This window comes from Atractosteus spatula, chromosome 11 (assembly GCF_055471065.1).
Source record: "Atractosteus spatula isolate fAtrSpa1 chromosome 11, fAtrSpa1.hap1, whole genome shotgun sequence".
Lineage (NCBI taxonomy): Eukaryota > Metazoa > Chordata > Actinopteri > Semionotiformes > Lepisosteidae > Atractosteus > Atractosteus spatula.
The window spans coordinates 39,745,219-39,766,291 of record NC_142716.1 but is presented as its reverse complement, the minus strand read 5'-3'; the positions used below and the strand labels follow the sequence as shown (position 1 = coordinate 39,766,291).

At 35.9% G+C, this 21,073-nt stretch overlaps 1 protein-coding gene across 4 annotated transcripts in view; it reads right to left on the bottom strand.

Annotated features, from left to right (window-relative positions):
• The window catches only part of LOC148824040 (putative uncharacterized protein MYH16), an 86,626-nt gene extending 78,853 nt beyond the window's left edge, over nt 1–7,773 (bottom strand). For all 4 annotated transcript variants that reach the window (XM_088927129.1, XM_088927130.1, XM_088927131.1 and 1 more), the window contains exon 1: nt 7,652–7,773. In XM_088927129.1, the coding sequence (XP_088783255.1) occupies nt 7,652–7,735 (84 nt within the window). In that variant the 5' untranslated portion in view covers nt 7,736–7,773. The remainder of the gene's footprint in view (nt 1–7,651) is intronic.
• Nucleotides 7,774–21,073: the final 13,300 nt, after the last annotated feature.

Sequence of the window (21,073 nt, the reverse complement as noted above, 5' to 3'; positions counted from 1 at the left end):
CGTACAGGTATTCGGACTGAAGCACGTGGAGGCAACCCACACAAACAAGGGGGGACATACTGTACAAACTTCACACAGATAGCATCCTAGGTCCAGAATTGAACCCTGAACCCCATTGCTGCAAGGAAGAAATGCTAACTACCGTGCCACCATGCCACCCATCAACATCAACAAATCTATCCATTTTCAAACCACTTCTACCAATTCAGGGTCGTGGGAGAGCCAGAACCTATCCCAGCAAGCAACAGGCACAAGGTAGGATACAGCTTCGATAGGATGCCAGTCTATCGCGAGGGAGACAGACACAGAAATGTCCACTCTCACACCCAGGGCCAATTTTACCAGAAGCCAATTAACCTCCAAGTATGTTTTTGGACTATGAAAGTAAACTAGAGCACCGAGAGGTAATTCACGCAAACACAAGGAGAACATACAAACTCCACACAGATACTGTACCATCCCTAGCCAGGAATTGAACCTAGGACACCAGCACTGTGAGGAAGCAATGCTAACCACTGCGCCATCGTGCCACCCTCCACATCAACACTTTAAAAATCTTTAAAAATCTGTATACACAGAAGTATATTAAAAACTGAGAACAGGAGGCACATGTTTAAACAAAGTGCTATTAAAGTAGGAAAGCAGCTACCCAATACCTTGGCTTCCTTCAAGAAACATTTGGATGAGATACTAAGATCAGTAAGCTAATAATTACCAAAGTAATTAGCAGGAAGGCTGAAATTTAATTTTAAACCAAGAAAACCAATTTGAATTTCCACTCAGCTATCCATCATCACAAAGATGCTCACATCTTGAAGTGTCATGGCAACATGAAGACAGTCCTGAAATCGTGGGGAACAAATTTGTAATACTCTCTGGATAGGACACCAGTCCATTACATTACTACAATTTCTCATGTGCGGTATAAATAAATGTATAGTTGTCTTTCTCTCTCCTTTCTTTTGCTATCCATGTGTGTACTAAACTAACCAGAACTAGCATTTCTTGCCCAAATGTATAATGAAACATGCTGTAGTTAATTAATGTATTTGTTTAATTTCTGAAGTAACCAACTGGTAATCCCTACCTGGGAATGTCAATGCTGTTATTTGAAGTAACAAAAACTGTGATAAACATTGAACTACACTTACTTTTTTTTCATTGTACAAGAATTTTCATTAATCTTTTACCCCTGGAGGAAAAGGATTTTACGCATATCTGGCCACAGGTTTGTTTGTTTTTTTCTTTCAGTCTTTTCCTTTTTTATGTAGTGGTGAAGTGTGTTGACAGTACATGTCAAGGGTTCTGGGTGATATGTGAAACATGGTAGAAACAATATAAAGATAGACAGCTCTTCCTCTGAATACTGCCGACCTCAATTTCATTTTTCTGCTTGGCATGTAAATGTCCTAAAGGAATGTTTGCAGATACAGATTCCGTTTTGCAATTTGTAATTTGTAAAGTAACACAAAATGTACAAATACTTTTCCCTGATTTTGCAAAAGACCTCCATGTTCAATTTTATACACAGACATTACAGTATATTATAGTATACACAGAAATGTATAATACTACACAGATATTTTTACAACAGACACATTGATAAACTCTAATGTCAATGTTAATATTGAGTAGATGTCCTTTTAGTTCGGTTTTGTATCTGCAAACCTGAGAACAATAAAGTGAGTGTGCAACACAAAGTGGTTTATGTTCACAGGCCACTGAAATGTCATTCATTGACGGGTTTCTCTCACATTTCAACACCAATGTCCCAGCTGCAAAATGATTCATGTGAGCTTTGCTGTGTATAGTATTCGCTTGATCAATGATGGAAAACCATCAGGTTAAATACCTCAAAGTCAAAGAGCTTAACGTTCGCATGAGAAATTCATGAACCTGAAAAGTGGTTGAGAAACTCTACAGGAGCATGAACTGCAAAACCCCAACATTTAAGAGAGCAAACACTGCCGACATTATACAGATAAAAATGGTGTTTAAAATAAGAATGCAAAGACAAAGTAAATTGTAGTATTAACATTTTAGTGAAGGATGTGGACAAATGAGAAATTCCAAGTGAAGTTTAAATTTCTGATCACTACAAAGAATTAATGACAGGCATAAGGATATGATGAAAAATCTACTGAATAATGTGTGAAATACTCTATACTCTTCTAAATCTCAGGTTTAATTATATCTCAGTAATAATTTGTATAGCTGAGTTGTGCCTTCCATTAGCTATGTGTCCTCATTCTGCAACAGGATTGTACAAGCACTTCTGGCTCAGCAGCAATAATACAAAAATGCTTTATTATACTTTCTTAGAAAACAGATGTGAATCAATTTTCCACAGCTCAGTGAAATGTTCTTTGAATAGAAAGTGCTATTAGAAAAAAAAACTTGCCACAGCTTGCTCAATGAAATTCAAGGTATCTATGCTTGTCACTGGAAAATGACTGAAATTAGTGGGAAGCTGAGTTGGACATAGCATAAGCAGATCTCTGCTAGCTACATTTGTCCTTTAAGGTAATATTAGAAATGGAAAGGCAGGCACTTATTTTAAGTTACTACTTTAAAAAACACTTCTCCAAAATGATTTAAAACTCTAAAACAACATACACATATGGACACTCCCGGGGATGTCTCTTGAAGTCACACTATCTTATCATTTAAACATATTTTCTCACAAACAGTTTATTATTGTGAAAATTACAGAAAAAAATGTAACCCTGCTCTGAGGTACCATGTTAATTAAATGGTACTATTCAAGGTACATCAATCTACTCATAGCATCTACCAGGCATCTTTTGGCATCTTTGTTTTGTTACTTCTACAATAATGTCTATACGATCTTGACAGCTGGAGAGTGGATGAAGACTTTTACCTCCTCTAAAACATACTGTACAGTACACTTCCCAGAGTCTTCTGCCATTACTCACACTGTAAGTGCTGATGTTTGGCTCATAGTCTTTACCTTAAAAGTTTTACACACTATCCTGAGATTAACAACACTTAGAATTTGTGTTATTTTTCATTACGTAAAGAAAAAGTATCATAACAAATCTGTATCTCTACTCTATTTGGCAAGTATCCTTTTCTACAAGAGCCAGAAGCATTCGCTATTAAGATCCTTTAAGTTTATTCTCCATATAACCCACTTTGCCAAGAGGCTCCAGTAGTTTACTTCTTCCTATAGAAACATATATATTAAAGCTTTATATAGGAATTTTATGGGTGTCCATTTTTTGTCCCCTGAACACTACCAGGTGTAAATACTATACAGTAAAAATTATACAGTAGGTAAACAGTAGTTCACTTAGAAGCCACAGAAATGTAATTATTGAATTAAAATGTTCATACTGTTTGTACTTAAATCACAAATCATTCATGAATTACAATAAACTTGTGTTTTCTTGAATTACAGTGAACTTACATTGATTAACAAATGGTAAATGCAAACTAGGGTGGAGAGGATAAAACAGAGAATAACTGGAAATTCAATTTAAAAATGAAAACTAAAATGTACTAAAATAACATTGGCTGTACTTAAACAAGCAAATACTCCACTCAAGGTTAATAATAATAAGAAACAGATTATTCATGTGAAGCAGAAACAAAGTAGTTTACAAATTAATCTTTTTAAAGGTAAAAAATAATTTTAATCTACTGTAGTTGAGTTCACCACAAAAAGCATGACGTTTCTGTACTGTATATCAACCTCAGCAGAACCCCATTGACCTTCCAAAATAGAACTCCAGAAATGCAAAACGTCTACTCTATAAACTGGGGATGAAACCAAATTTTTAGTGACCTAAATGATGTTATTCTAGATTATTATTTTGGAACAAAAATTGATTTTGAGTAAAGAAACTGCAAAGTTTGCTATCATGGTCTAAGAATTGTCATTCAATAAGAAAAAATACTTTACAAATTCAATTAAAACATTTTTTTAGGTTTCTGAAATGCTGTATCATCTAAAGCAGATGATCAATGTAAGCAGAGTTTCATAATGAATCCCAGCATTCTGACCTGTGTTTTAAATGACTCATCAAATCTTGCATTTGACAGCTCCTTAAATATTAAATACCTAAAAATGTTATGTTAAAAAAATTCTACTTTAAATGTTTAATTGAGTAGAGTAAATCAAAACAAGAAATTGGTTGGTTTAAAATCTTAAAGTAGAAAATGCCTTTAGAATTCATATGATTTACTTTGATTTCACAATACAGTTAAAAATACAGTAGATTTATCCTCACTGGACAACACCTTTACTACAAGCTCCATGGTCTTATGTGGCAGACCTACAGTAGTTCGGATATGGTGACGTCATCGCCCTCCCTGCGCTTAGCAAGGACCTCAGCTGCCTGGGCTGAGGGAGATCTCCTTTAGCTCATGCTGCTTGTTCCCTGTTGCGTTACGCTGAAGACCTGGGTTCATGCCCCAGGTGTTGCGGGATGAAACAGATGGCGAAGGGGATGAGCCCATGTGGAACTATGACGGTCAAACTTACACTGTGTATCCCACCTCTGTTCTTGCATTTCAAGAGCCTCCTCTGTGAGGGAATAGTATGTTCAGTATGTACACTTGACTCCATCTGTTCAAACAGCACCTACTGTACATTGACTTGGCTCTCAACTATATCCTTCAATATTTCTCACACCGTATTCCACTAATACTTTTAATTCTCAAACTGGAAATGTAACTTGCTAGTTTCATTCACTGTAAAGATGCTTGGTGCCTCCATACAACTGAGTAATGTTCTACTTCTTATTTACTTTTGTTTAGGTAGCACATGCATTTCTTCTCCACTTTGTGCTAGCCTTATTATCGTTTTAGCCATTTGTTTAGCTTATTGTACCTGCACAATTATTAATTGTACATTGTAAATGTTACATACAGTAAAAAAGAGGAAATTAGAAGAACTACCACAGTATAGGCAAGACCAAAATCTCAGCAGCAGTACAGTAGTTTGCCACTTGATACTGTTGACTGGAGCATGTGGTTTTAGGACTATAGCTTTGACATGGGCTTTTTTGTTCACAAATTCCTAGAGGCAATTCACAGTGGCTTGTAATTGGAAACTCTATGCAGGATCTGCAGGCAGCATTAATGTGTGACAGCACCATAGACGAGGAACATATGGTATCAGTTGAAATGCTTACTAACACCCTGACAAATCTTTTCTAACCAGCATTTCTAATGTTCTCACCATTTTTTCCAAATTACACTGGCTCTACAATGTTGATCACTCTATTACTATATGACATTTTTACAGTATGTGTATATACTGCACAGTGTTTCTGAGGTTACCGTCCTCCCTCCATCATCCTAATGCCCCATTCTCTTACTTACTATTCCTGCAGTACAAGTCCTGTTCTATAACTATTCTGCCACCTCATTGGCCTGTGTGATAAAACTCAAGTCTATAGTCTATGGCTACTCCCAGGCTCTGAGGGCTGAGAGTAAACTTCTGTAACATTATAATCAGTGGGCTATGACTTCAGCCTACCCTCCACTCATCACAATCTCTGGCATCTGCTTGTTTAAACAAAACCGTGTATATACGTTTTTCCTTCACGGCTTTGATTCTTATGAAATGGTGATCCAGTTCCTTAAAGAAATAAGAGGTCTCTCTATTCTTATGAATATGATGAAACACAAGCAGAAGAGCCAATTCTGCCATGCAGCTAGTGGATATTCTACATGAAATGCAGGGCAGTTAATATGACAATAATTGGGTATATATGACATACTGTGGTATATCTATTATATTATATATAATATAATACTATATATATACAGTATATGAATAATATGACAATAGATGGGACCTTTATTAAACATGATTTCATTAAAGCTCTATATGTCTTGTTTTTCACCTGCAACTGAGATGAGTGATTCACTATCACCATGTTGCATAAAGTGTCTTGATTTTGTTTTACCCATAAACAGCTTCAAAGTCCATCTGCTACAGGATGTGTTTAGGCACCAAGGGGGTTGGAATAGTAAAAAAGAAAATACTTTCAAAGCATCCAAATTTAACTAGATTAGGAATTGTCATATACAGTATTTATGGCCCAGGTGTTAGTTTGTCTTGGTGGGCTGCTCACAGCCCTCAGGTGTATGTATTTCATTCAACTGACTGTGTTTAAATACATGATAAAATGCAACAGCTCAAATAACAAATCCCTTGCACGCCTTTTCCACAAGCCTGGATATGAGCTATTAAAAAGGAACAGTTGTAGGCATGAGTCTGGAATTCCAGAAATCATTATTGCTTTATCCTTTATATAAGTGTTTACATATGGAACTAAAAAGGGCATTCCTGACATCTACAATGAGCAGACATTAAACGTATTGTTATGGAGCCAAGTTTATCTTTACTGCACTTTTGAGAATGTTTTAAATGCAAAAGATAATACAAGCTTTAAACCCAGAACAACACATTAAAATCTCCAGAACTCTTTAGAAATAATCTTTAGCATTCATTGATCTCAGTTTTTGTGACCTGCAGTGTTTAAGAATCAGAAATCTTTCATTTCAACTATTCACTTTATTCATAACACAGTCACAGACTGTAATACAACATATAAAGTTGGCATGCAGGAAATTCTGAATAGAGCTACAGCATGTTGAAACCCACGTGACATGAATAACAGCCTTGCCCAAAATGCATATAATATTATTACACCTGTCTGGATTCCTTATGGTGATGTAGTCCAGTACTGGTCAGAGTATCATCTTTGATATGACCATATTTATATAATTATATAGAAATTTAATTCATTTTGTCAATTGGTTATGTAAATTAAGCCTAGCTCATTCAACACTTTATATTTTAAATTCGTATTTTGCATTTTATTTCCATTCTATTATTTTCCCAGACATTAATCTTCATGGTAAAATGCTGTTGCAATCTCATCTAAAATAAAACTTCTGAGCACCAGTCTTGGTTCCACTTCTGAGAATTATGTTTATTGCAGCACCAGTGGAAAAAAAACATTAGCAGCACAGGGTTGCATTAAGTTAGAAACTCCTCGGTGTGCACAGTGAAATATACCTGTATTAGGTTCATGGAACATATGGGGCAATACTGGAGCATGAACTGCTTTAGAATAATGGAGCCTGAGTTGCCATCACCGCTGAAGAACCATCATGCCACAAACTCTTCCCGCTAGATCACAATATAAAGGCTTTTAGCAAATCATAGTACAACTATGTTCATTCATGTCCAGTATTTTCCATTGTACATATATGGAGTTGCTCAAGACAGGATAAGCATGGCCAATAATTTTAAAAATATTCAGATTTAAATGTGAATACAATACTGTCTAAAGAGACAGTTTCCCTTACATTTGTACTGCCTTTTGGAGAATAACTAACTGAAAAAAAAACCTACTGTATATAAATTCATTAACTTGCAGATACATTCTCCAGCGCTTTCAGGATAAATTTGTGCATGTCACCTTTGTCACTGAAGCACCAACTACCATCCCAAAAGCCCCTTTTTTACAGTAAACAATTGAGAAGCCATATTATTCTTCAGAAGTGAAGACAGCATGTGAAAGGAATTCCTCCCTATAACCCATAAGAGTGAAAAAATGCCCAGCCTTACGGAAGTGTCAACGCCAAGTGGAAAGAAGAGGTGCCTTACGTGTGCCAGTGGCTTGGTTTGGATGGTAATGGTCGGACGGTATTGGTGGAAATCTGTTTGGATCACGCAGACTTTCTTCTCCATCCTCAGAGAGTGCGGCCCCTCATCTTGCCATGATTAGGCTAGCACAGGAAGCATGCGTTTGTCAGGAGCAGCCCTGTTACCTGACCCTTCAGAAATGCTGAGAGGCAGAGGGGGAGGGAACAAGTGCTAAAAAATACAAACCAGCCTCATGCCCCCCCCCTCCCACTGATGGCTGAACAGCAGAGCACACCAGCCTCTGAATGCCACTTGCATTAACCCCGTCCACACTGAGGGAATTCCCCGCTGAAAGACTGAGACACGTTTTTTCCTGTGGGGCTCAACTTAGGGAAGATTCTTAAGATTGGATTTACAAAGCACTCAGGGTCTTCACTGTGAGATCTGCCAGTGGCAAAGAGAGATTTTAATGGGCAATTTTTAGTTCTAAGTAAAAGACCCAATTTTGTAACAGGATAATGTGATTGATTCATCTGTTTTGATTTGATTTTACATTGATTTAAAATTTAAATTGATTTTAATTGATTTTTAATTGATTTTATTAATGGATATATCAAAAAATGATTTGAAAAACAAGATTAGAGCTGAATTCTTAAAAATATTTTTAAGAAAAACATTTAAGGTAATTTCACAAAATGTGCTTTAAAAATAAAACTAAACTTGACAGGGCTCAAAGAAAACATCACAGCAAAATGGTTGTGCCGTCACACTCTTTTTTTAATTTTTAAGTGATTAACAAAAAAAAAGACAGCCTCACAAAATTTCAATGTAATGTACAATATACCCATATTAAAAAAACATTATGGTGATGAAACTTTTCCTGTCACATTTGAAGAAAGAGAATGTGTCAAATGTTACTTTAAAAAGAATTAGATGTAATTTGAAGACAAATGGAAGAAGCTACATTACAGCCAACTCCCTGGAAATAGCCATCTCCCTGAATTTTGAAATAACTGTCAATGTAAATTATCACAGTCATTGGCAACTAGTAGTAGTTACTTAAACAGTGCAGATATCTTTGCACTTAATTCACACCTCCTCTGGTCTGTGATAATTAGAAAAGTAAGAGTTAGAGAACCTATCAGAGCTGAAAATTCTTGTTGGTATTAGAGATGTTCATATGAAAACTTAAAAACTGACAAAAATAAAAATGAAAGTGTTTTGTCCTCTGGGAAACCAAGACCATTTATAAATAATCTTGATTTTTTTTTTCTTATGATGTTTAGAAATGTACTTTTCCCCTTCTCTGCACACAAGTAGTACACAATGTAGTTGGCATTTGCAAGAGTGTTAATCAGTGCTTGAGCAACTGAAACCTTCAAAGTGAAATAATTCAAATTGTTTTCTTCCTTTGAAGTCTACAAATTATGAAGGGTTGCCCTTCAGTGTGTTTGTTCTTGACCTTTTAAAGTGAGTGCTCTCCTTACAGGTAAGAACTAAATGGTCACATCAAACCAACTTAAAAAATAATGGTAACCTTGAGAACTAAAAAAAAATATCATTATGGCCTTATGACAAGTATGAAATGTATTTTATACAGTAAATATAAAAATCTTTCAATTTGACCCTAAAACAAAATGAAAATAAAATAAATCCTGGGAAGACTGTATTATATAGACACAGTTTAATCTAGACTGGTTTCACATTAGAGAAGACAATGTGACATGTGTACACACAGAGGGGCACTATATAGAGAGCAGCCAATAATGACTTGATAAAAAATAATTGTCTGTACATACTGTATGTTCAGAGTGATCCTGGTGAAAAACATAGGGATGGAAAATCCATAAATTGTGAAATAGAGACAGTACAAGGAGCGCATACCTGTACATGCTGTTTTTATCTATGACCCTGTGAAGAGATCTGTAATCCCCCATATCAGCACACTGATGAATAAAATGAAACTGGGATTTCAAAAGTAGGGCTTGAAGCAGAACAGAATATGAGAGGTGAAGTGCATAGCAGATGTCTGTACTAACACATGCCTCTAATGTTAGAACACTAAAAATGCGTGATCTCTCAATAAAAAAAATCCACTAGTTTTGATGTTTCTGTATTCTGAGTGTGAAGACAAGCAAACATATTTTTTTAACAAACAACCTTTTTAACCAGCATTTACATTAAATCAGTCTTCATTACCACAATTGAGATATTCATCCATGAAAATGTCGAAGTTATGTACAGTATATAAGGACAGCATAAGCCAACTGAAAAACAATACAGTAGATTTTAGGATCATACACAGTTCATTTTAGGATCAGATCAAAGGCTTTAGGTCAAGACGGTGGTCGACTCTTTAGAGTAAAGAAAGAGATGGTTTTACAGTACTTTATGTTTTTCTTTGTCACTACAACCTGATGTCATTACACCCTGGTTTTCTTGTGTAATGAGGAAAACTACAGGAAACTTAATAAATGACCAGACAGAATAATAGAAACATAATCCTTTTTTTTTCTCATTTATCAACCCAGTTACTGTAGATAAACTAAATTAAACAATGAAAAAGAAGATACAAAGGTAAATATAAAGTGGATGGAACAATGAAATTAAGGTAACAAAACATAATAATATCAAATTTCGATGTTTTACCTTTTTTGGTTTAAGGGGGGCCATGAAATCAATATTTTTATGTAATATTTAAACCATCAGTCATTTTGTACAATCACAACCAGGACAACTTAAAACAAATATGAACACATGCTTCATTCTTCTGTTTTATATTGTACATACTGTATACAAGTGTGCAAATGTATGATATTTAATTCTATATATACACTGGCCTTAGAAAATATTAAAGAATGGTATATTAAACTGTGACCAACACAGAAGGCATGGCCCAAAATATGACCTGGCTTAACCATCATCTCAGAGAGTCTAAAGAGTTAATAGACAGGGGGTTGCACATACTATAAAAAAAGAACACCAACAGAAAACAAACAATGCAGGCTTTAAGAAATGTCACAAAGCAGATTTCAATTCTTGTGAGAAGAAAACCGAGTTCTACAGTATATATCTATATTCTAATTTATATCTCTAAGGACATCTGTGAAGAACTTGTGGATGCTGCTGCATTGCAACAATAATCACTGCTGGATGTGGACTAAACCACATAAGGGGTATCAGGGTTCTTTCATTTTTTGATAAGAAAATAGAATATATAGGAAATTACAAACTATCCAATGCCCTGTCAGTTTATTACATGGTACACACACAGGAATAGAATAATAAAGAAATGCCAAAGGATGCATATCCAATTCAAAACAGCCTTACAAAGTGCTCATTGATATTATAAAGATTGCCACATACAGGCAAATGTGACTAAAAATGGTATTTTTTATTCTAAACATGATTTAAAATTGGGCTTTGGCCTTAAGGTGTTGACATCAAGTTCTCAAGGCTAATGCTAAGATAGTTTTCTTCAATTATCTTATATTCACCGAAAGATTTATATTAAACAATTTTTGGCTTCGTAAACAAGACCTTACAGATCCGTATCTTCATTAACAAAACTAAAGTGAATATTATGCTTTCTCTCCAGAGGTCTAATATTAAACTTACAATGACATTATAAGATGTTACAGATTAATGATGGAAATCCTCATACAAATTCAGTTAACTATATTTAATTTTATTTTCTGTATCTATGCATTTCTGTGTCTTATAACTATGATGTGTAATATTAGAGAAAAATATACTGTACCCTTGGTGCAAAAAAAGGCTAAAGGATTAAAAATAGGAGCTCTTGTAAGTACAGCAACATATGAACCTAATGGTAACTCTAAAGGTCATATCGTGACCTAGCGTAACCACAAGAACATAATCCCACAAGAGCATGACCCGTTAAAGAGACCCCAAAAAATCTCAAATCGATCCACCCATCTTCCAAACACTTTTTGCTGCAGGATTGCGGAGGAGCTGAAGCATAACCTGGCAAGCAATGAGGCAGAATATACCCTAGGTGGACACACAGGTACACACAGACACAAACGCACACACCAGGGACTATTTTCCCATGCCAATTAGTCTACTGTACCAGTATGTCTTCAGATTGTGAGGGGAAACTGGTGCATCCAGAGGAAACCCATGCAAACACAGGAAGAACATACAAACTCCACACAGATAGCACCCCAGGAAATGAACCCTGGGCCCCATCCCTGTGAAGCCACAACACTTACCACTGCACCACTGTGCTGCCCGAAATCCCGGCTATACAAAAAGAAAGCAAATCTGATGTTGCACGTTTGCTTTTGTAATGGTACAATCATTGTTTGCTTTACTAATTCGTATCACCTATAAAAACCAAAATTGTTTTTCAATTCTGTTTTGCACCTCTGACAGCATTGGGTAAAGGTCCTTGCTAATAAAGTCTAATTTACTGTTTCTCAAATTTATTGCAATGCTGTAATACTCAATGACTTTCTATTGACATTTATGTTTATTTAAGATTTAAACTTGAACAACACATGAAGGGAAATTGAGCAGTAAATTAATATATAACTGTAATTTAAAAAACACATTTTTATATTATATACCCACCTTGTATGAAATTAAGACTTGGCTGTACAATAGCTCAGGGCCAGAAAAGAACCAACAAGAAAACAATCTTTATAGATTTATAGGTTTTGATTTACATGTTACTTCAGTACTAATGTGCAGTGATTCTACTGTATGTTAACCAGGTGGTCAGATGCATGCCTGTTACTAATACAATACAGTCCAGTATGTAAGCAAAACAAAAAGGTAAAGCATTTTGGAAAACAAACATCCTTTAAATGCCTTGAGCAAGACAATACATGTTGATAAAATCAATTAAAAAGCAGCCATGAAAATTGCTACTTGGCAAGTCACAGTTGGCCGTAGAAAAGCAGATTTAGGTTCCCATAAAACAAGATTTGCTCATCACACAAAAATGTAAATACTGTACAGCCTGGCACAAAAACATATGTACTGTATGTATTTAGAATAGAAACATACTAATGTATTAAAAGAATGATAAATAATGAAGCAGCAAAACACAGATGGTCCTTAATGAATAATATCCAAAGAAATCATATGTATTGTAAACACAAAAAACATGTTTTTTATCCAATTTCCTGAAATTTTCCTGAAAATTAGTGAAACACAGCATCTTAAATTTGAGGCGCCTTTAAGGCTGTTCTAAAGCTTACCATAGTGAGATGAGTTTCTGGAGTTCAGCCATTTCTCTATGAATGGGGCTTTTGTATTTGAGTACTGTACACACTTAATGATAAGCAGCACGTCTCCCAATACTCTGCAAAGAATTGTCTTGCTGTTGTGTGCATACTTTTGAAAATCAGAACATAAATCTTGGTGACTAAAATATCTTTCTATACAGACTAAGTGATTTTATCACCATGTCAAATTTACTTTTGAAAGATGCTAACATCTCTTACCCCACAATATGGCTTGGTAAACTGTTCTGTGCATTGTTAATTCTCTAAGTACAAAAAGTCATTGGGTGCAAAGCTTACAATTACCAAGTTCCCAGTTATATACATCACTGACACTGTTATATTGGCAAAGATCCAGAAATAGGAATGTACCAGGGATGACCAGCAAAATGTGAAAGAACAGATAAAGGAACTTACAAATACTAACACTAGATGCCAGACATCTCAAACTTTCAGCAAAACCTTCTGATAAAAAAACGGATGTTAAAATCTCTGATGTTTTAAAATGTAGAGCAAGACCCTGAGAAAAGAAAAAGTACAGTAAAATACTATATATATATTCAATTTTGGAACACAGAGAAACATCTAAATTCTAAATTGAAAAGGATTTTGGCATGAAAATGAGTTCTCTAATTTGAGTTTGAAAGTATCATTAGCCAGAAGCCTTTGAATGTGTACAAACTGCCCCTAGCTAAATCTCAATGACACCTTGCAGCACTAAAGGTCCACCTTCTTTTTAAAAAACTCAGAAACACAAAATCAAATTTTAATAAATAATCACTCAATATAAAATCAACACTTATTTTGAGACTCCTCTCTCCTGCAGCAACTTCAACATCTGTTCAAAACAGAATTAAACAAACGTCCAACATACACAGCTGCAGAGCACTTTGTGAAATGAACCTCAAGAATTTGACACATTTCAGGTCTTTACACTTGTATTCAATTACACCCCCAAAATCTAGGTCTCTTCCTGTTTACATAGGTGTGTGATATCTATAAGCCATGATCAGAATATGGTATTCCTCACAAAAGTCCCTTCAATTATTTGAGAGCCAATAGTCAAAAGTGCAGCTTGACAATGCTGTTTTAGAGTATTTCCTAGAGTAGCCAGTAATTTAGAAAGAAATGCACACAACATGGCTCTAATGTAATGAGAGAATTGGTAAATGGTAGGAAAAAGCTAAATCCTAGATAGAAATCATTCATAAAAATAGCAATGCAGACACACAGTAAATGTTGCTCATTTATAACATTCCTAATTAGTAATCAAATTATATGTTTGCTCTGCAGACATACGGTATTTGAAGGGCTTTCCTCATATCTTACTACACAAACCACAATCATGTTCTCAGTTGCTTTGCTAAAATAAAGTTAACTGGAAGGCATTAGTTAATCGCCTGCCAAGTTCAGCTTTGTCTTTCCTTCTGAATTCTAGTTTCAATAAGGCTTTTAATTAGGTGGATAAGTAAATTAAAGTTTGTGTGACATATGTTTGGTCCAGAGGCTCACATATACCTGTTAAAATTCTTACAAGAATAATCAGATGAGACAGAAACGATTTGACTCAAATCACGGAGCTTAATCACTGAAATTGTTATTCTTTTTATTGGACTCAAGGACTTTCTCTATCCTTTAACTGATCTGGAGAATATGACTGTATGAGTGCTTCACATGTGGTCTAACTAGAGTGCACTGCAGTGTTCAAATATATCCTCCATTACCTTTTTGTTCACTTTGGCATGTACACAAAAGTCCTACAGTATATACAATGCACTGCTTAAATGAGTGCAAAACGTAAAAGCAATAGTAAATCTATGTGGCAGTAAGATTATACTCACTGTACCACTGCCTTAAACCTGGAAGTGAAGAACCTATTACATTCTACGTTTGCTATATTCATACCTTATAATTTAATTCTATTTTTGCCACCTTGCATACTGCTTTTCAGGAATTATGTTGTATTCTGTCTCCTTATCATTTTAAACAATGCTTTACTATTAGATTTCAAAACTTAACCTTGTTTCACAGCTTCTCTCTCCGCCTTCCAAACCAGCCAAGTATATGACAAGTCTGGCAGGTGGTCTATCTGCAACTGAACTAAAATGAGCGATGTTTGGAAGACAGCACCATTTCTCAATTTCTACATTAAGTGCATAACACAAAACATTGTCGTTTTGTCTTTTTTTAAAGGGGTACTGCAACGCTATTTTTATATTTCGGGGTTAGAAAGAATCACCATTGAAGAGTGCATTTCAAACCACAATAAAAGTAAAATGTACAAAGTAACTTGTAAAACCTCCAATTTACTTCAAAACATAGATTAAATTTCCAGGTATGCGCAGTGCCGAAGTATTTCTCGACTTCAAGACGGTTTTGCCGATAAATAAAACCTACTTTTTAACTCTACATGCAGATCACGTTGGAAACTTTGGAAGGTGCCGCGTCATGTTGCAATTTGTGGGAACTCTCACTCTCGCCTGTGGTAAGACTAGGGGTTTGTGACAACATGGCGACTTACAGTGCTGTCACAAAGTTCGCAATTTTGTGCTTGATTCACGTTTTGTAAAATGTTTCTATAATGGCAATAAATTTACAGGATTTTGTTACTGAGATTTAATAAACTGAAATTGAGACTGCAGTTCCCTTTTAAGCATAGTCATGTATGTACTCCAAATCTATAACACATCAACAAGTGGAATTTGATTAATTTGTATCAGACTCACTTAATGTGTCATATAAACTTGACATAAATTATCCGTTTGAATAAATAGCACCTGTTTGTTCATCTTCACACACAGAATTTTTCATTCTCACACAATGTATATATTTCTCAAACTCTTACTTCTCTCAATAAAGAAATTAAATGTATTCAGTTTTTTAAGAAAAACTTAAATAGATTTAACTATTAAAACAAATAATTTTTAAGGTTAAAAACATGTACCACTGTATTTATATAGTATACTATAATACATTCATGTGGTAGTTAGGTTAAACTGGATCAGATATTAGTAGTAAAGTTTAAATTTATTGTTGCAATATTTCAATGCTTCCATTTCACTATGTATACTGATGGAAAAAAGAAATGCAACACCTCCTCCACACTCTGACCCTCCCATCTGCGGGGAACAGGCTGAAGAGAGACTCATCCGTGAAGAGGACCTGATGCCACTGATGACGAGTCCATCGCAGCCCCAGTCTGCCACAAGCCAGTCGGGTGTAACATCTAGGAGGTGTGAGCAGAGGGCCGCTGACAGGTCGCCTTGCTCTAGGGCCAGCAGCATGGAGCCTTACTGTCCTGTCACTGACGCGGGCATTGTGACTGCCGGCAGTTTCAGCAGCAGTATGAGTGGCAGATCTTAAATGATCTCTCAGATGGACCAGTTTGATGTCAGTCCTGTTCTGATGTGGTCACTTGAGGGCGACTGGATCTTGGACAGTCATCTGTCCTGCCGGTCTGCTGAAACTGCAGTCAGGACACAGTGGAGTGGCTTACTCCATAGTGTCTGGTGACATTCGAGGCATTATGGAATGCACAGAAAACTGACCAAGTGTGGCCTTTTTCTTGCAGTGACCTTTGAATTATGGCCTTTTTAAAGGACCTCATTGGGTAAAAGTGCACCTAATGAGCTTTCAGGTGATTGGCAAGTTGCAATGTCTCACTGCACAAGATGTATTGCTGGTCAAAGGGCTTAAAACAAATTGACAACTTTTTTGTGAAAGTACATAAGCTATAACTATAGTATTCTCATTTCAGAAAATGTTGCGTTTCTTTTTTCCATCAGTATATACAGTATCACAGCAACTTATATTGAGCCAAGCCAAAGCAGCAATGGATGTTGTTAGTATTTGTCAATTTTCAACTCAGCTGCTTGAAAGGGTTTTAAATTATGAAGGTCTGCTACCTTGGCTGACAAAAACTAAAATTTAGTCACACATTTTAGTTTATCCCAAGAAACCTGAAAAGTTGGAAAGTTGGAGTCACCTGCTCAGTCTTCAAAATAGGTCAGTCTAAAAGCTGAGAATAATAATAATAATAATAATAATAAACTTTATTTTATATTGTGCCTTTAAAGGTCATTTACAGAATGACAACAACAATAAATAAAAATAATACACAAGATAAAACACAATTACAATATACAGGGGAGACCGTGGATGGTGGTACTAAGAAAAGCAAAGGGTGAAGAATGGAACCAGTTAAGTTAAAGCTCTTCTAAAGAAAAAGGTTTTGAGTCTGAATTTGAAGGAGTTTAGAGAAGGTGACTCTCTGATATCCTTGGGGAGAGAGTTTAAGAGCTTGGGGGCATAACAGGAGAAGGCCCTGTCACCCACAGAGTGTAGACCGGCTTGAGGGACAGTTAGGAGACCAGAATTAGAAGAGCAAAGATTGCAAGGTGAGGAGTAGAGCAATAATAGTTCAGACAGGTACTGAGGTGCCAAGCCATGCAGAGCCTTATAGGTGGGCATGAGGATTTTAAAGTCCACACAGAATTTGACAGGAAGCCAGTGCAAGGACTCCAGGATAGGAGTAATGTGATCACTTGCACAAGACCTGGTCAAGATTCTGGCTGCCAAATTTTGGACATACTGCAGTTTGTTCAATGTAGATTTACAATAGATACCCCAGTGAGTAGAGCATTACAGTAGTCAATTCGGGAGAACACAAATGTGTTGATCAGCTTTTCATCCACAGTTAGTGGTAACATTGGGCGTAGCCTAGCGATATTTCTGAGGTGAAAAAATGTTTTGACAATACAGTATGTTGGACATATGGGTCGAATGTTAATCCAGAATCGGATATCACCCCAAGGTTTTTCAATTTAGACTGAAGCTCAAGTATAGAGCCATCTACAGATAGGGTTACACGATTGGCTTTACAAAGTTGATGGGGGGTGCCAATAAGCACGACTTCAGTCTTGTCATAGTTAAGATGAAGGAAATATTGAGTTATCCAAGTTTTTATGTCAGAAGTGCAATTAGAATAGAGACAGTCACATCAGTGTCAGGTTTGTGACGAATGTATATTTGAGTATCATCAGCATAGAAATAATAACTGAGGCCATGTGATCTTAAAAGCTGACCAAGTGGAAAAATGTAAATGCTGAAAAGCAAGGGGCCCAGTATTGAGCCCTGAGGAACACCAGACTTAAGAAATACCAATTTCAGACCTACTGTATACCCATTAAGAGAGACAACGTGACAGCGATCAGTGAGGTAAGGCTTGAACCATTTGAGAGCAGTGTCAGAAACTCCAAACACAGTCTCAAAATGAGAAAGTAAAATGTCATGGTCAAACACTGTCAAAAGCAGTACTGAGATCAAGAAGGATGAGTTTAGAAAGAGAACCAGAATCAGAAGCTATTAGAAGATCATTAGTGACTTTGACCAGGGCAGTTTCTGTGCTGTGAAGTTGACAGAAGCCAGATTGGAGGGGTTCGAAAAGGTTATTTGTCACGAGGTTGTTATGTAACTGAAATGTGACAGCACGTTCTAGAATTTTTGCAAGAAAGGGTAAGCTGGAGATGGGGCGAAAATTGTTTAGATTATCCAGAGCCATGTTAGGCTTTTCTGACACGGGGGTAATGGCAGGAGTTTTGAGGACCGTTGGTATAACGCCTATGCTCAAGGATTCATTTATAATATTGAGGACAATGGGACAAAGAGAAGAAAAACAGGACTGAAATAAAGTGCTGGGAATGGGATCTAAATTAGATGTGGTGGGTTTCATCTGTGTAACTAGTTTATTGAGGGATGCTGAGTCAAGAAGAGAGAAGTTGGAGAGAAGGGAACCAGAAAAGTTGGATAAGGAGGGAGGAGGTATGGAAATGACATGGGTAGTGGAGAGAATGTGATGTCGGATGTTGTCGATCTTGGAGCTAAAGAAATCTAAGAATCTAAGTTGTGGTGGGGCAGTTTGGCTTTAGCAAACTGTTGACAGTGGAGAAGAAAACAAAAACATAACAATTTACATTAAGTATGGAGTTATCTAAAGGACTGAGGTGCTTGTGATGCTTGTTTTGGTCATGAACATGGAAGGCTGCTTCATACTCTTTAAACTAACATATCTGCTTTATTCTGTTTTGTTGCACAGCACTCCAGAGTTATGCAACAGAATGCAAACCAATTGTCCTTCACTCATATGTTTACTGGAATATAAAGGTCGGTGATATTTATATAATTTGGGGTTATTTATTCAGGAATCACACTATTATGATTATTATGCACTATTATTATAATTATGTATTGTTGATGGAACTGTATGCTGCATGCCAGTTAATCACACATGGGTTAACAGGAATGCTGCAGTAGTACTATACTGTATGTGCAAGCATATGTGTCTTTACTGTCATTTAAGATGAAACTAAACACACTCTCTAATGTATAACACAATAATTTACACTCAGATCTGGTACAGACATAATGGTCTCAGCTAATAGCATATTCTACCAATTTTGTATACCTTATCCAAATAAAATGTACTGTACCTCAGAGATGTGATGCAAGCTGTAATTCTCTCACATTCCAATACATACCGTATAAATCAGCATGATCCACAACAACTGGTATCTGACATGAAAACATGCAGTTACATGCTGATAAGACATCGTTTTGAAGAGCAGCAGACACCAGAACATAAACAATAATGTAAAAGATAAATGGTTTTCTAACACAGGCACATCTGACAGCAGTAAACAGAAACACCAATAAATTCAACCAGGCCATCCCAGGGGGTCAGATAAACATATCTGTTAGGGTTAAGGGCAAGTAAATGTCGAGAGGAAGACTCTTAACCTTCCACAAACCTGTGAGTAAAATTGAGCTGACCCATTTCCCAGAGCCTACTCGTGAAGATTTTGTGCCAAGAAATGCCTTTAGTTAGAAAGATAGCAATGCTCATGGTAATGTATGCACTACATAGTAAACCGTTTTCTTCCAACATAGAATTCTGCACGCACTGTCCTGAATGTCAGAAACTCCATTACAAATTGAATAGCTTTCTGAGGGACATGCAATATGTGGACAGAAAATATGTGCTTAAAAGGCAAAAAATGGTGGTTATTACTTTTTATAAGAAATGTATATGTATAGCTGTATTACAGTACAATCCTCATTGTTTAGTTTTTATTTACATATTTAACTGGTCTTACAATTTTGCCATATATTGAGCATTAAAGCAGTTTGTCAGTTAATTGTTGCTATTATCAGGTCAAGGAAACTGTTTTTTGTACAGTATATGGAGGTTTGGCTTAATTATGTGCATCGGCAAAAAAGGACTATAAAACAATTGGGTGAAAAAGGTATACATGTCACTAGAGGGCAGCAATACTCCACATAAGAGTTACCTTGTTAAGCACACCATGCAGTTAAATTAAAATGAAATAAAGTTTATCAATCGAACATTAAAAACGTAATCATTAAGCTTAATTTAGGATCAATGTCAAAGTCTATTTAGTTTAGTTTATAACAGAAAAAAAACTATTAAGTTTATTAATAAATGACCCATGACAACATAAGTTTTTGTTAATTGCATTAAGGATAACTACTGTAGATGCAGCGTGCCTTTCAAGAACCTCCCAGTCCAAAACCACACAGTTGCCTCTTCAGACAGTTGCAGCTTTGTTTCCAGCAATAGAGAAGTCAAAGCCATTCAATTGTTTTGAATGGAATGTTTATGCGTTTATATGCATATACACAGATCTGCCTCTCTTTACTTTTTCACATTGTTTCAAGTGAAACAATTTTTCACTTGAAAAGTGATCATTACTTACAGCATCACTGAATTTACTTTTGTACAAAAGGCTGCATTCAAGGCTCACATTATCATTTGCCATTTGGGACTTTAAATCATGTTCAACAATGTAGCTTTTGAGCATAATATGCAGTATATATTTTTGGAAATAATATAAACTACTGTAGTCACTTAAGTATGACAGTTCTTTCAGGCAATAATAAAATGACTGTAAGACAAAGGTGAGGCAGGAAGTAATAGGAATGGCAACATATTGCGAGACATTCCCTCAAAGTGTTTTTTTTTATTTTATTTGTCTAATGGCCTATTCATATTTAAGGTGGGTAGCTGCGTCAGCATGCTTAGGCTGCAAAGGAACAAGTAATAGGTTTATTCCATTCTGAAAAAAAGAAGAAAGAAAACACAACGTTTCGGCCACGGAGCCTTCTTCAGGTGTGA